At 63.1% G+C, this 11,523-nt stretch overlaps 3 protein-coding genes across 4 annotated transcripts; 2 read left to right on the forward strand and 1 right to left on the reverse strand.

Annotated features, from left to right (window-relative positions):
* The first annotated feature begins 7 nt into the window (after positions 1-7).
* CHLRE_16g690750v5 (uncharacterized protein) lies at positions 8-6,569 on the forward strand. 2 transcript variants are annotated; one of them, XM_043071690.1, is made up of 17 exons: positions 8-181; positions 406-428; positions 521-617; positions 774-853; positions 1,103-1,203; positions 1,397-1,449; positions 1,669-1,791; positions 2,042-2,175; positions 2,594-2,725; positions 2,985-3,174; positions 3,434-3,647; positions 3,877-3,977; positions 4,187-4,279; positions 4,456-4,497; positions 4,736-4,849; positions 5,295-5,507; positions 5,969-6,569. In XM_043071690.1, exons 1-17 carry the CDS (start codon positions 134-136, stop codon positions 6,323-6,325), a joined length of 2,115 nt encoding a protein of 704 aa, XP_042915369.1. In that variant the 5' UTR covers positions 8-133; the 3' UTR covers positions 6,326-6,569. The 2 variants fall into 2 exon arrangements, with proteins under 2 accessions (XP_042915369.1, XP_042915370.1); XM_043071691.1 differs by having other exon boundaries at positions 524-617.
* A 2-nt stretch (positions 6,570-6,571) lies between these two features.
* CHLRE_16g690700v5 (uncharacterized protein) lies at positions 6,572-9,807 on the reverse strand. The gene is made up of 10 exons (XM_043071688.1): positions 9,494-9,807; positions 9,174-9,402; positions 8,884-8,935; positions 8,492-8,593; positions 8,155-8,199; positions 7,875-7,955; positions 7,667-7,780; positions 7,472-7,543; positions 7,251-7,294; positions 6,572-6,997 (listed from the first exon to the last, which is right to left on the reverse strand). The coding sequence occupies exons 1-10, from the start codon at positions 9,612-9,614 to the stop codon at positions 6,943-6,945; spliced, it is 915 nt and encodes a 304-aa protein (XP_042915371.1). The 5' UTR covers positions 9,615-9,807; the 3' UTR covers positions 6,572-6,942.
* A 1,070-nt stretch (positions 9,808-10,877) lies between these two features.
* Positions 10,878-11,523, forward strand: CHLRE_16g690702v5 (uncharacterized protein). The gene is made up of 2 exons (XM_043071689.1): positions 10,878-11,081; positions 11,289-11,523. Exons 1-2 carry the CDS (start codon positions 11,004-11,006, stop codon positions 11,472-11,474), a joined length of 264 nt encoding a protein of 87 aa, XP_042915372.1. The 5' UTR covers positions 10,878-11,003; the 3' UTR covers positions 11,475-11,523.

Raw genomic sequence — 11,523 nt, forward strand, 5'->3', positions numbered from 1 at the left:
AGATCTTATAGACGCTCGAGCAAAGTCGTTTTCAGCGAGCGAGCGCACAACGCTGCACAACTTTGACCAGGATACTGTTTCCTCGCCCGGTTGCGTTCGCGTGGATGCTCCATGCTAGAACATTAGAGCTGCCATGAGCAGGGAGGTGGTGGTGCAGTTCAGAGTCGTCAGCGGCACGCAGGTAAAAGTCATGCCGAAATTGGCCGCAACACCCGCTTTGCTGGGCAACCCCTAGTTCGAGCAGGCAGGGCAATTGGCTTCATATGGCTTCATTTGAAGCGTCTCGCGCCAGTGACGGTCGCGGCCATGCCAACTGGCAAAATTATAACATCCGCCCTGCACACCCCCGTCCCTCACTGGGCCCCTCCCACCTTGTTCCCCTTAACTTTCCCTGCGCCTGAGCAGCTCCCCAAGACCGACTTCCTATCGTAAGTCAAATATGGATGCCTCCGGTGCGCTTTAGTCGATGACTCGTTGAAACTGCCAACAACACTTGTCTTGGCATCGCTCGGCATCTCAGCAGGACCATCGACCCCTACGTGCGCGTGTACTTTGACGGACACGACCTCGGGGAAACAAAGCACCTACAAAAGCAGCAGGAGCCAGTATGGGAGGAGGTAGGTGCCCACGGGCACGGGGCAAGACTGGAGCCTTGGCGAGCCTGGCTCTGAGTCTGAGCCTAGCTCGCCCGGTGGTGCGGATTAGTGCCTACAGGTGGGCCAATACTCCTTCGCCGCTGATGCTGACGCTGATGCCGATGTGCTCGCTAACAGGATTTCTTCTTCGAGACAAAGCAGGATGAGGACGGCCGGCTGTCAGGCATTGTGCGGCTGGAGCTGTTCGATGACAACAGGTGTGTGCGGTGTGTGTGGGGCCGCTGGTGATTGGGTTAGGGCTGTGCTTATTTGTGTTTGGTAGGGTTGCGCGTCAATAGGACTCAGGCCCGCTCTACCACACTCGTAAGCTCCTGAGCCCACCTAGCCCTTCCACCTCTGACCACCATATCCTGCCTTCCTCCCACCCGTTCCCTTGACCCGTTCCCTCCCTCCGCCGCTGTGGTGTGTGCGGCTGTGCGGCTGTGTGCGGCGCGAGGGCTCTGCAGGGCGCAGCAGGACGAATACGTGGGTGCGGTGGAGGTGGACCTGGCCGAGGTGCCGCCCGAGGTGGCGGCGCCCACCAGTGCACGCCGCATCCAGTACTTAGGTGGGGGCATGGAGGCGTGGACGCGATGGCTTTGGGGGGGAGAGGGGAAAGGGAAAGGGAAAGGGGAAGGGGGCAGAAGGGGGCATGGGGAGGTTGAGATACCCGCCAATAGGTTGTGCAGTCCATCCAGCGCACTCTGCTGAGGCAGGTGGAGCATTCCTGATTTGCTGTTGTGCTGCTGCGTGCCTCGTAGACTACGCCATCTCCTACCGCCACGACAAGCGCGGGGAGAAGTTCGCCAAGCAGGTCCGTATGTGCCTGTGTGTTTGTACTTGTCGTGAGGTGCCGGCCGCTGCCCGTCGCAGCCGCGGCTATCGTTAAAGCATTCGTCCCTCAAGCACGGGCTCTTGCCTGCGCGCGAGTCCTGTTCACCTTCCTAGCACGCACACACAATTGCACGCACGCATGCCCGCGAGCCCAGTGTTAGCGCGTACGGTATGCCCGCCGCCACCGCACCATACCCAGGGCCGCGACTCGCGGCTGGTGGTGGGCTTCATGGGCTGCATGTCCGCCTGGAGCAGCCTGGCGGAGCAGCTGGAGGGCTGCGAGGAGGAGGTGGGGCTGCTGGCGGACGAGGACAGCAAGCAGGTGCGGGGGGGAGGGCGGGCGGGGGAAGGTGGGAAGGGGTGATGGGGAGAGGAGGGGCCAAGTGATGGTGGCGGTGGCGGATGCCAAGTGGAGCGCTGGAGGCCTGGAGCCAGAGCAGGTGACACGCAAACCGCCTTCCTAAGAGTGCCCGTTCATTCCCCTTTCTCGCTGTAGTGCTGTACCTTCTACTCTACTCCCTCTCTTACGCTCTGCAACCACCGTTCTTGCCCTCTCCCTCACCGCCGCGCAGCTGTACGTGCCGCTGCCAGACACGGGCGAGCGGGCGGGGCTGTGGGGCGGCGTGCACTACGACCTGCCTCGGGCGGTGCGCTTCAAGCTGGTGTGCACCAGCAAGGACCACGCCGCCATGCACCTGGACTTCAGGCGAGGGGGCGGGCGGGCAGGGGATGGGGGGGGGGCGGACACCGCGTGGGGACACCATTTACAGCGGTTCCATAAGGATTCAGGAAAAGCAAGCAAACCAGGACTTGCATGTGTAGTGGCACGCCCCTGTGAGGCATAGTGTTGCTAAGGGCGTCTTGTGCGGTGCATGGGCAGGTTTCGCGGTAAAAGCTGCGACCCAACGGTCCTCAGTTGGGGGATCCCTGACAGGCGACTACCGCCCAGATGTCAGACTAAAGGTGACTCGCTTTTCGCCTGTCAAACCAATCAAAGACCGTGGAGGCCGCGGGCAGGGCTTCACAGCCTTTCACACCGACTGTGACCGTGCACTGCAACCCTTTTACATCCCGCCTGGTCATGTTTCTGCCTCCGGTCTGCGGGTGCGCACGCCTCGCCGCAGGGTGTCCAAGGCGCGCTGTGTGCGTGTGGCCCGGCGCACCTACCACAGCCGCCGCGTCAAGCTGTGCGCCGGCCTCAAGGTGTTCGCCGAGGCCACCCTCAGCGACCTGCCGCTGTGCACCGACCTCAGCAAGTGCGTGCGGGCTGGGGGCTGATGTTGTGCTGTTTGCTCTACTTGTTTGTGCTGGAGAGCAACAGGGAAGCGTAGCATGCACGCAGAAGCGTGTGTGGAACGCGCGGTGGTCCCATGGTGTGGTGTGTGCCTGCCTGTGCTCCCGTGCTGTGTGCGTCTGGCTACGCTATGATGCCTCGAACTACTAGGCCCAGCTCCGGTTTGTGCGTCCTCGTTACTAAACCTCAACCCCCAACTCTCCTCCGCAACTCTCCTCCAGGCTATCGCTGGTGGTGACATCGCGCCGCGCGGTGGCGTCCAGCAATGTGGCGGAGGCGCTGGACAGGGCCGGCTTCGGCGGGCCCGGCTCCCTGGCTGCCAGCAGCTTCGCGCGGGCGGCGCGGGAGATGGGGCCGGAGGGAGCCAACTCCGCGGCGGTGGACGAGGAGGGCAGCAGCGTGTATGTGCCGGTGCGTGCTGTGGGGCGTGTGGGTGCCGGTGCGTGGTGTGGGGCGGGTAGGTGCCGGTGCGTGGTGTGGGGTGTGTGGGTGCTGTGCGCGGTTGCCAATGCCTGGAGTGCGTGCGTGTGTGCGCAGCGGCTGTTGGCTTGTTGCGGACGCGGTACGCATTGGAGTGTGTAGTGGCGCCGCATGTCTGATGCGCAGCATGCAATCCCCTTCGTGACCTCTTTTACCATTTCTTATGTAGTTGTGCCTCTCTGTGGTGCAGTTGGGCAAGGCGCCACACAGCGCCCTGCTTCAGGTGGATTTTAGCCGGCCGCCGGGGACCGCGCCGGGCACCGGGCCGAGCGCGGCGCCGCCACCACCGGAAAAACCCAAGTCGCTCTTCGGCTCATTCCTAGGCGGCGGCGGAGGAGGAGCCGCGCAGCAGCAGCCCGTGCTCAAGGTGGCGAGCGTCAAGACCAGCAGCAAAGCAAACGGAGGTGCGGCGCGCATCTTAGCCTGCAGCATAAGCGGTAGTCTGCCAGCCGCACTGCTTACCAGCCGGCCCTGGGTTTTATACTGGCACTCGGGTCGTCGGTGCTGCCGCTTCCGCTCGATGCCAGCAACCTCACACCTAGGTCCTGCTCATGGCTCTCCCCCCCCCCCCCACAGCTGACATTCCATCGTGCTACCCCCCGTGCCACCGCCTGGCCCCGTTGTCTGCTCCAGGCAAGGTGCTGGTCCACGACTTCGCCACCACCCACTGCGAGGTGACGGCCACACTCAGCGAGGCACACCGCAAGCCGCAGCTGGCGGCGGGAGAGTACGAGGTGCGGGCGGGGACGGTGTTACATGTCCGAGCCCAACGAAATAGGGGGAGCGTGGCATGCAGTGGACACCGAGGGAAGGGCGCCGGACGGGCACAGCAGCCGTATACGGGCGGGCCGTAGGGGGCTCGCTGCGCGGCGTCTTGCGGTTGCTTCGCCCACCAATGCCTGTATGCCATGCGCCGTGCCGTGCTGTTTGTATCATCGTACAGATCAGCCGTACTTCGGAGCTGGTGGGCGCCCTGGACGACGGCGGCGAGCCCGAGACGTACGACAGTGCCGTACTGGTGTACTACCAACTGGAGGTGGGCGGGCGGGCGGCACGGCGTGTGCCAACTGCTCCGGCAGCACTCATCGCCAGGGGTGCCCACGGGCTCGTGCGCTGTTTCTGTATTCGGTTTACGGCTGGACTCTGGTGGTTACTGCCTTCCATACGATTTTCGTTCGTGTTGGCTTTTCATGTGCTCTGAAATGCGTGCAGGCGGAGCCGCTTGCGCACATCAGCTTTGCAGACCTGTTCTCGGTGAGCGCATGTGCCGCCTGTCGCTGCCTGCAGTTGTTAGCGTCAAACGCAGGAGGGCCAGGCCACCTTGCCCTCTAGCAGCTACTCCCGGCCTCGGCCTTGCCCCTTCCCCTCTCCTCCTCCCCCCCCCCGGCTCTTCTCCCTTCACCCTGCCTGCCTACCTGCCCGCCCATCTGCCTCCGCCCACGCTCTCTCCCACCTGCCTTGCCTCCCCCTGCCTCCCCCCTGCCTGCCCCAGCCGCCCCCGGAGCCCGAGCCCGAGCCCGACGCCGCCTTTTTCGCCGACCTGGACGAGGGCCTGCCGCACAGCGTGGGCAGCGTCATGTTCAGCGTGGCGGCCACCGGCGGCAAGGTGCGCGTGGCCCATGTGTGTGTGTGTGTGTGTGTGTACGTGTGTGTGTGTGTGTGTGTGTACGTGTGTGTGTGTGTGTGTGTGTGTGTTAATGAGCACAAGGAAAACGTAGCGCACGTGTGTGTATGTGTGTGTGTGTTTTGGGGGGGGGGGGTTCGGCTGCCTGCAGGGCCGGCTCACTTTCCAGGCGTGACTAGCTAGAGAGTGGTGAAAGTTGAGGATGGCGGTGCAGAATGAATGATGCCTTGTATGACACACACACACACACACACACACACACAAACAAAAAACCGTCGCTTTGCTGCATGGCATACACTGTCTTTGCGCAACGTTTTCCTTGTGCTCTTTAACACACACACACACACACACACACACACACACACACACACACACACACCTGACGCGTGGCGTTGCGGCTGCAATCTCGCTGGCCTGGGCCCTGCAGATGATTGGCCGCGTGGCGGGGCAGCTCGGCAACCTGGTGGGCAGCTCCGGGGCCGGCAGCGGCAAGGGCCGGGCGACGGCCGATGGCGCCGAGGGCGGCGGCGGCGGCGGCAGCTCGGAGCCGGGCATGCCGGGCAAGGTGCTGGGCGTGATCAAGGGCGTGCCGGGGCTGATCACGAAGGGCGTGCCGGAGGTGATGAAGGCACCACTGAAGGTGAGGAGGGCGGGTTGGAGCCGGGCGTGAGGACCGGGCGTGGGGACCGGGAGTGGGGACAGGGCGTGAGGACAGGGCGTGAGGACCGGGCGTGGGGACCGGGCGTGGGGACCGGGAGTGGGGACAGGGCGTGGGGACCGGGAGTGGGGACAGGGCGTGGGGACCGGGAGTGGGGACAGGGCGTGGGGACCGGGAGTGGGGACAGGGCGTGGGGACCGGGAGTGGGGACAGGGAGTGGGGACTGGGAGTGGGGACAGGGCGTGAGCCGGGGGACGGGGAAGACGGGGAAGTCGGGCTGGGGTGGTCTTGTCGGTCAGCAGTCGACTTGGGGAAGAGAGAGAGGAAGGGGATGGGGGCGTGCTGCGTGCACCCCGCGTGCTGCGCGCCTGGCTTCGTCTGCGTGACGGTTGCAGTCTGTGACGTGGCGTGTGTGCCGCTCCCACCACTATGTGCGCACACAGCTGTTCCGAGGCAAGCAGCAGCCGGAGGCCGTGCCCGAGGAGGAGGAGGAGGAGGAGGAGGAGCATGAGGGGGTGGAGGAAGAGGACGAGGAGGAAGAGGAGCCCGCGGAGGGGCCTCGCGGCTCACGGGCCTCCGCCGTACCCGACCGGAGCAACCACGGGAGCGTGCGGGCAGGCGTAGGAGGAGGGTCAGGTCGCGACTACAGGGCGGGGTCGGCTGGGGTGGGCGCGCGCAGCCAAGGAGGGAGGCCAGCTGCCAGCAGCTCCGCCCGCAGCGCGCGAGCGGCAGTGCCGTCGCAGCAGCCGCGCGGCAGGGCGAGTCGGGGCAGCGCTTACCAGGATGACGATGAGGATTGAGGCCGGGAGGTGGGCCTGGCCGTGGGTGGGCGGCTGGACAGTGGTGTAGTGTGGATGGGGGACTAGCGACGCTGCTCTCACCGCTGCACCTGTTTATGCTATCTACGATTTAATGTGCATAGAAATCATGAGTACTTATTCATATGCTTTCATCATGACACGGCGGAAGTACAACAAGCATGTCGGGGTCGGAGTCGCCAACCTATTTGGAACGAAGAGCACGCTGACTGCACAATTAATTTCACAATGCCGTACGGTACCCGCGCACGCTTGCCGTCAATTGACCTCCTCCTGCCTGCAGTACAGTAGTAATCCAGCCATAGCCGCCTGCACCCACGCACCCGTACGCCCGCCATCACACACCAGTCTACTCACGCCTGCACCCACCGCTACCGGCACCGCTACCAGCACTGCCAACCACGGCCGCGGCTGGCCACGAATGATGACCGACCAGCTGTCGTCCGTCGCGCCCACGCCTGCGTGAAAACTGCCCCGGGCAGCGCCGTCGCCTAGCCCCGCCACCGCCACACTGACGGCGGCGCCGGCGCCTGCCCTCATACAGCAAGCCGCACGCCGCCGACGCCGCCGCCGGCCCCATGCACGCGCACATGCTATCATCATATGAGCTTGCGCGCCTTGAGCACCTCCAACGACAGGAACGCCGCGTACACGCTGTAAGAAACACAAATGGGGTGGGGTGGGGGTATGAAGAGTGGAACAGCGGAGGGCGCAAAAGCGCCATGCGGGCAGCAGGACGCGACATGACCTGCAAGCTATAGGATGCACGTCAAGGCGGCTCGCCAAGCCACCATGGATTGCAGCAGCTCGGTTACTGGTGGTGTTGCAGAGTGCTTTTCTTGCCGCAGCTTATGGTCGGGTAGCTTGCAAACGACAGGCAGAAGCACACAGTCCGACGGCGTCTCACCTCGGCAGCATCATTTTCCCGCTGTGGATGAGGCGGTAGAGCTCCTGCGCAAGCCCATGTTTATTTGTTTGTGGTGTGTGCATTCATGGTCCAACATGTTTGAGATCGGGAGGAGTCCGGCGCGACGTAGTGCTGCGCCGCCTGTACACGCCAGCTGCGATTGTGCCTGCCAGTTGCAAAGTTGCTCTGCACAACAGCCAATGCGCCATGCAACCACTCACGGGGATGGTGACGCGCATGACCTCGATGGTGTGCTCCTCTGCGTCCCGAGCGGCGTGGCCAGAGGGGTCGGGCTGCGGGCGCCACAATGCGAGGCAGGGTGGTTAGGCCAAGGTCGGAGAGGCAACTGACTGGAGGGGGAGAAGCTGCCGAAGTGCAAGGCACTCTAGCCGTTGCCTTGCAGCCCCAGTTCTGACCTGGGGGTCTATGAACAGGAAGGGCTTGAACTTGTTGCGGCTCCACTTGAGCTCGCTCTGCCCCGGGTGGCCCTCCGGGAGCAGCTCCACCACCTCGCCGCCCACAAGCATGGCCTGAGGAGCGGAAGCATGAGGAGGGGGGCAAGGAGGTTGGGGGTTTATGCCCGTGTAACAATACACGCAACCCAAATCTCATCATCGCACGCACCTCCTCCCTCATCTCGGCGATGGCGCACTCCCGCAGGCTCTTATGCTTCCGCGGATCAAAGCCGCCGCACGGCAGCGAGTACTGCGCAAGACCACGCATGCATGAAAGCGCAAAGCCGGTAAAACGGATCTGTACGGCTGCCGTAGTTTGCCCTACGTGTGCAGCTTGCACAAACTACCAGCATTCCTCCCAGACCGACAAAGCCAAGCACGGCGGCCTCTTCGTCGTCGTAGCGCAGCGCAAGGTGCTGTCAAACCACAGAGCACAAAGCCACACCCACCATCAGTGCGTTTGGGCCCTGCGCATACTCGTGCACCACCGTCACCTGTGTGTGGTCGTGTGTTTGTGTGTGTGTGTGTGTGTGTGTGTGTATGTGTGTGACACCAGAAAAGGAGGCACGTCAAGCAGAGGAGGCAGCCCGTAGATGCATGCCTGTTCTCCTCTCTCCTTCCCTGCTCATTAACACCTGCCCCCAGCCCGGCCCAGCCCCGTGCTTTTGGCTTCAGTGCCCATCACACCCATCACAGCAATACACGACGCAGCGTGTCACGCTGGGTCTCAACGCCACGCAACCCGGTGTCATGCGCATTACCACAACAGCCACGTCCTCCCCGCACCTGCGCCGGCGTGGTGGCGGTGGCGGGGTGGAAGGGGAAGGAGCAGGAGAACTGGTGGTGGCTCTGAGGGTGCCCAACTACGTCATAGTGAAGCGTGTGTGGCTGCGGTCGGAGACAGAGCACGGAGGGGGCGAGCGGGAGAGCGGTTAGCCATTAGTACCGGCAAGTAACACGCTGGCTACCGTACTTACTACTTGAGAGGACAGCCCAGTCTGGTGGCGTCCCGCGGGCATTTGCTGGGGAAGGCGAACTTGAACAGGAATGGCCAGCCCATGGGAAAAGGGTCCGCAGCTGGGCGCCCTCCACGGCCCTCCAGCGCTGCCGTGCCGTACCACCAGTCCTCCACCCAGTTAGCCCGCCCCCTCACACACACCCGTGTCCTTCACGCCCACCTGCCCGTCATCTGACGTGAACTCCACGGCCCGGTCGTACACAGTCACGTACCTGCGAATGCAAGCGATTGGCGGCCCGCATTGACAAGAAGCGGGGTGATGGCAACCGTGGATCTGAATCCACGGTGTCACATGCACAACACAACCCCAGCCCGCCCCTGGTTCCGCTGCTCCAGGCATTCGGCAGCCAGCCGCCCCCCCGACACAGGACCCGCTGTACGACATCCTTAAACATACGCCCTTCAAGATACTCCTTCCAAGATACATCTGTGACGCAGATCCCGGCGCACCGCTTGTAAATGACGCGGTCCTCCTTCACATCGAACCGCTCGTGCCAGGGGTGGACGTCCGGGCTGCCCGGGGCGCTGTTCAGCTCGTCCACAGTCTTGAGGGCAGCGCTGCTGGGCGCCGGGCGATGGCCACTGTGGCCAGAAGGGTTGGGCACGCCGTTTCCGGAGGAGGAGGCACCATCGGGAGGGACGGCGTCTGCAGCCGAGACGCGGTGAGGCCGCGAGGAGCCTGGTGCGGATGAGTTGTGTTGGGTGTTGCACGAGCGGAAGAATAGCTATAAAGTGGACGCTCCTCCCCGCGCGCCCTTGGTAGAACTTACGCGCTGCTACTGATGAACACCGCCTGCGGTGTACCACGCGCAGAGGGGGGCCCAGCACCGCGACTGGCCGGAAGCGCCCAAGCCTATATGCGAGCACCCCGCATTGCCGCCCCAGTTGCATGAAACCAGCTGCGATGATGTGCAGCAAGCGCGACGGCTAAGCGATGAGCACACAAAAAACGGCGTCGCAACTGAGACCAGCGCCGTTGACCACTAAAGTCTCGCGTGTTATACACTCAAGGTGAAAGTGTCGATTCAACCGTTAAACTGATAACATATACAGAAGCGACGGTGCGGAAAGGTCACTTGTCAGTTTTGGCAAGTCGGTCTGCCCGTCCAAAGAAGCTGCAATGTGCGCTTATTGAGTGATGTATTACAAATGAAGGCTCGGTTTAGCACCACTGAAACTCTCCTCGACCAAGCATCAATGCATCGGCACGCTCTGACGCCCCCTTCCGGAGCCGCCACACCCCCGCTCGGCAACTTGCCACACAACACTCCCATTTTACCTCAGGGGCGGACTGCTGCAGCGCTCTACCCACAGCACCGACCACCTCTACAGCCTGCCTTCCACGCCTGCGCGGAACCACCAGCATGCCATCATGTGATGCGCCAGCTCATCGCTCCGGGCGCTTGCACGCTCGGGTCGCCCGCAATCATAGCTCTGCGGAGTGCCGGGCAGCCGCAAGCCCTGAGTGCCGCATTCGGATGCCTACGGCAGAAAGCAAGTAGTGGTGCCGGTGGTGGCATCTAGTGAGCAAGGCGCAAGGTTCTGTGCGTAGCACAATGCGGCAAGCTCGGGTGGGGTGGGGTGTGGGGTTATAACGGTGTCTGAGGCGCGCAAGGACGTGAGCTGCAGGCCAGCGACGTAACGAATACTCCCGGCTCTATCGCACCTCACCTACACAGCCGTGCTCGGGCAGGCGCGCATCGTCCTGGCACGCGCCCTGCCGCGCCGCGCCTGCCTGCGCCATGCTGGCCGCCGCGCTCACATCCGCATCGGTTGCCTGTTCTCGTTCTCCGCCAGCTGCAGCCGCTGCAGCTCCAACGTCCAGCTGCGGCGCTGCCTCCCCATCACATGAGCCGCCGTGTTCTCCCCTCCTGCACCTTTTCCCGCTTGTCTTGCCTTACCCTGCCAGCGCCCCCCCCCCCCCAGCACAATGCTGCACGCCGCCATCGCCACCGGCCCCCTCCACATCATATGAGCTTTCGCGCCTTGAGCACTTCCAAAGACAGGAACGTCGCGTACACGCTGTAAGAAATACACACGGAGTTACATTCATGATTAATTAAGATGTGAAGGCGTAGGCAGGTACAGTAGCACAGTAGACGGGGTAGGGATTTGGCTCGGGTGCTACCACTCACCACCTAGCATGAAGCTCGCCCACAGCCGCAGTTGGCGCCACACAGCACATGACGATGGCAACTGCCCCAGCATCACCAGCATCACCTATCCCACCCCCGCACCTCAGCATCATCAGCATCACCCCCATCCCCGCACCTCAGCATCATGAGCACCCCCCCCCCCGCACCTCAGCATCATGAGCTGGCCCGTCTGGATGATGTCGTACAGCTCCTGTGGGGGCGTGCCGACATTAGGACATGAGGCCACGGGGACATGAGGCCACTGGGACATGAGGCCACTGGGACATGAGGCTATGACACGGCCACTGGCTTGACCCGTACATATACCAGTAACATCACAGCAGTAGCAACAGCGGCACTGCATGCACAAATGCCTGCTTTGCTGTGTGCGCAACCATGAGCCCTCGTGCGCGCTCTGCACCTGCCACAGTCGCGCTTGGGCGCATGGCTGGACCCAACCACTCACAGGAATGGTGACGCGCATGACCTGGATGGTGTGCTCCTCCGCGTCGCGCTCGGCGTGGCCGGATGTGTCGGGCTGCGGGCGCAAATTTTGGGGTTGCGACTTGCGATAAAGCTAAAAGCAATACCGTTGTGCGCTATGCACATGCAGTAGGCATGTACATGGCTGTACTCTACAGTCTACACAACACTGCCACTCATTC

The sequence above is a fragment of the Chlamydomonas reinhardtii genome, chromosome 16 (genome assembly GCF_000002595.2).
Source record: "Chlamydomonas reinhardtii strain CC-503 cw92 mt+ chromosome 16, whole genome shotgun sequence".
Classification (NCBI taxonomy): domain Eukaryota; kingdom Viridiplantae; phylum Chlorophyta; class Chlorophyceae; order Chlamydomonadales; family Chlamydomonadaceae; genus Chlamydomonas; species Chlamydomonas reinhardtii.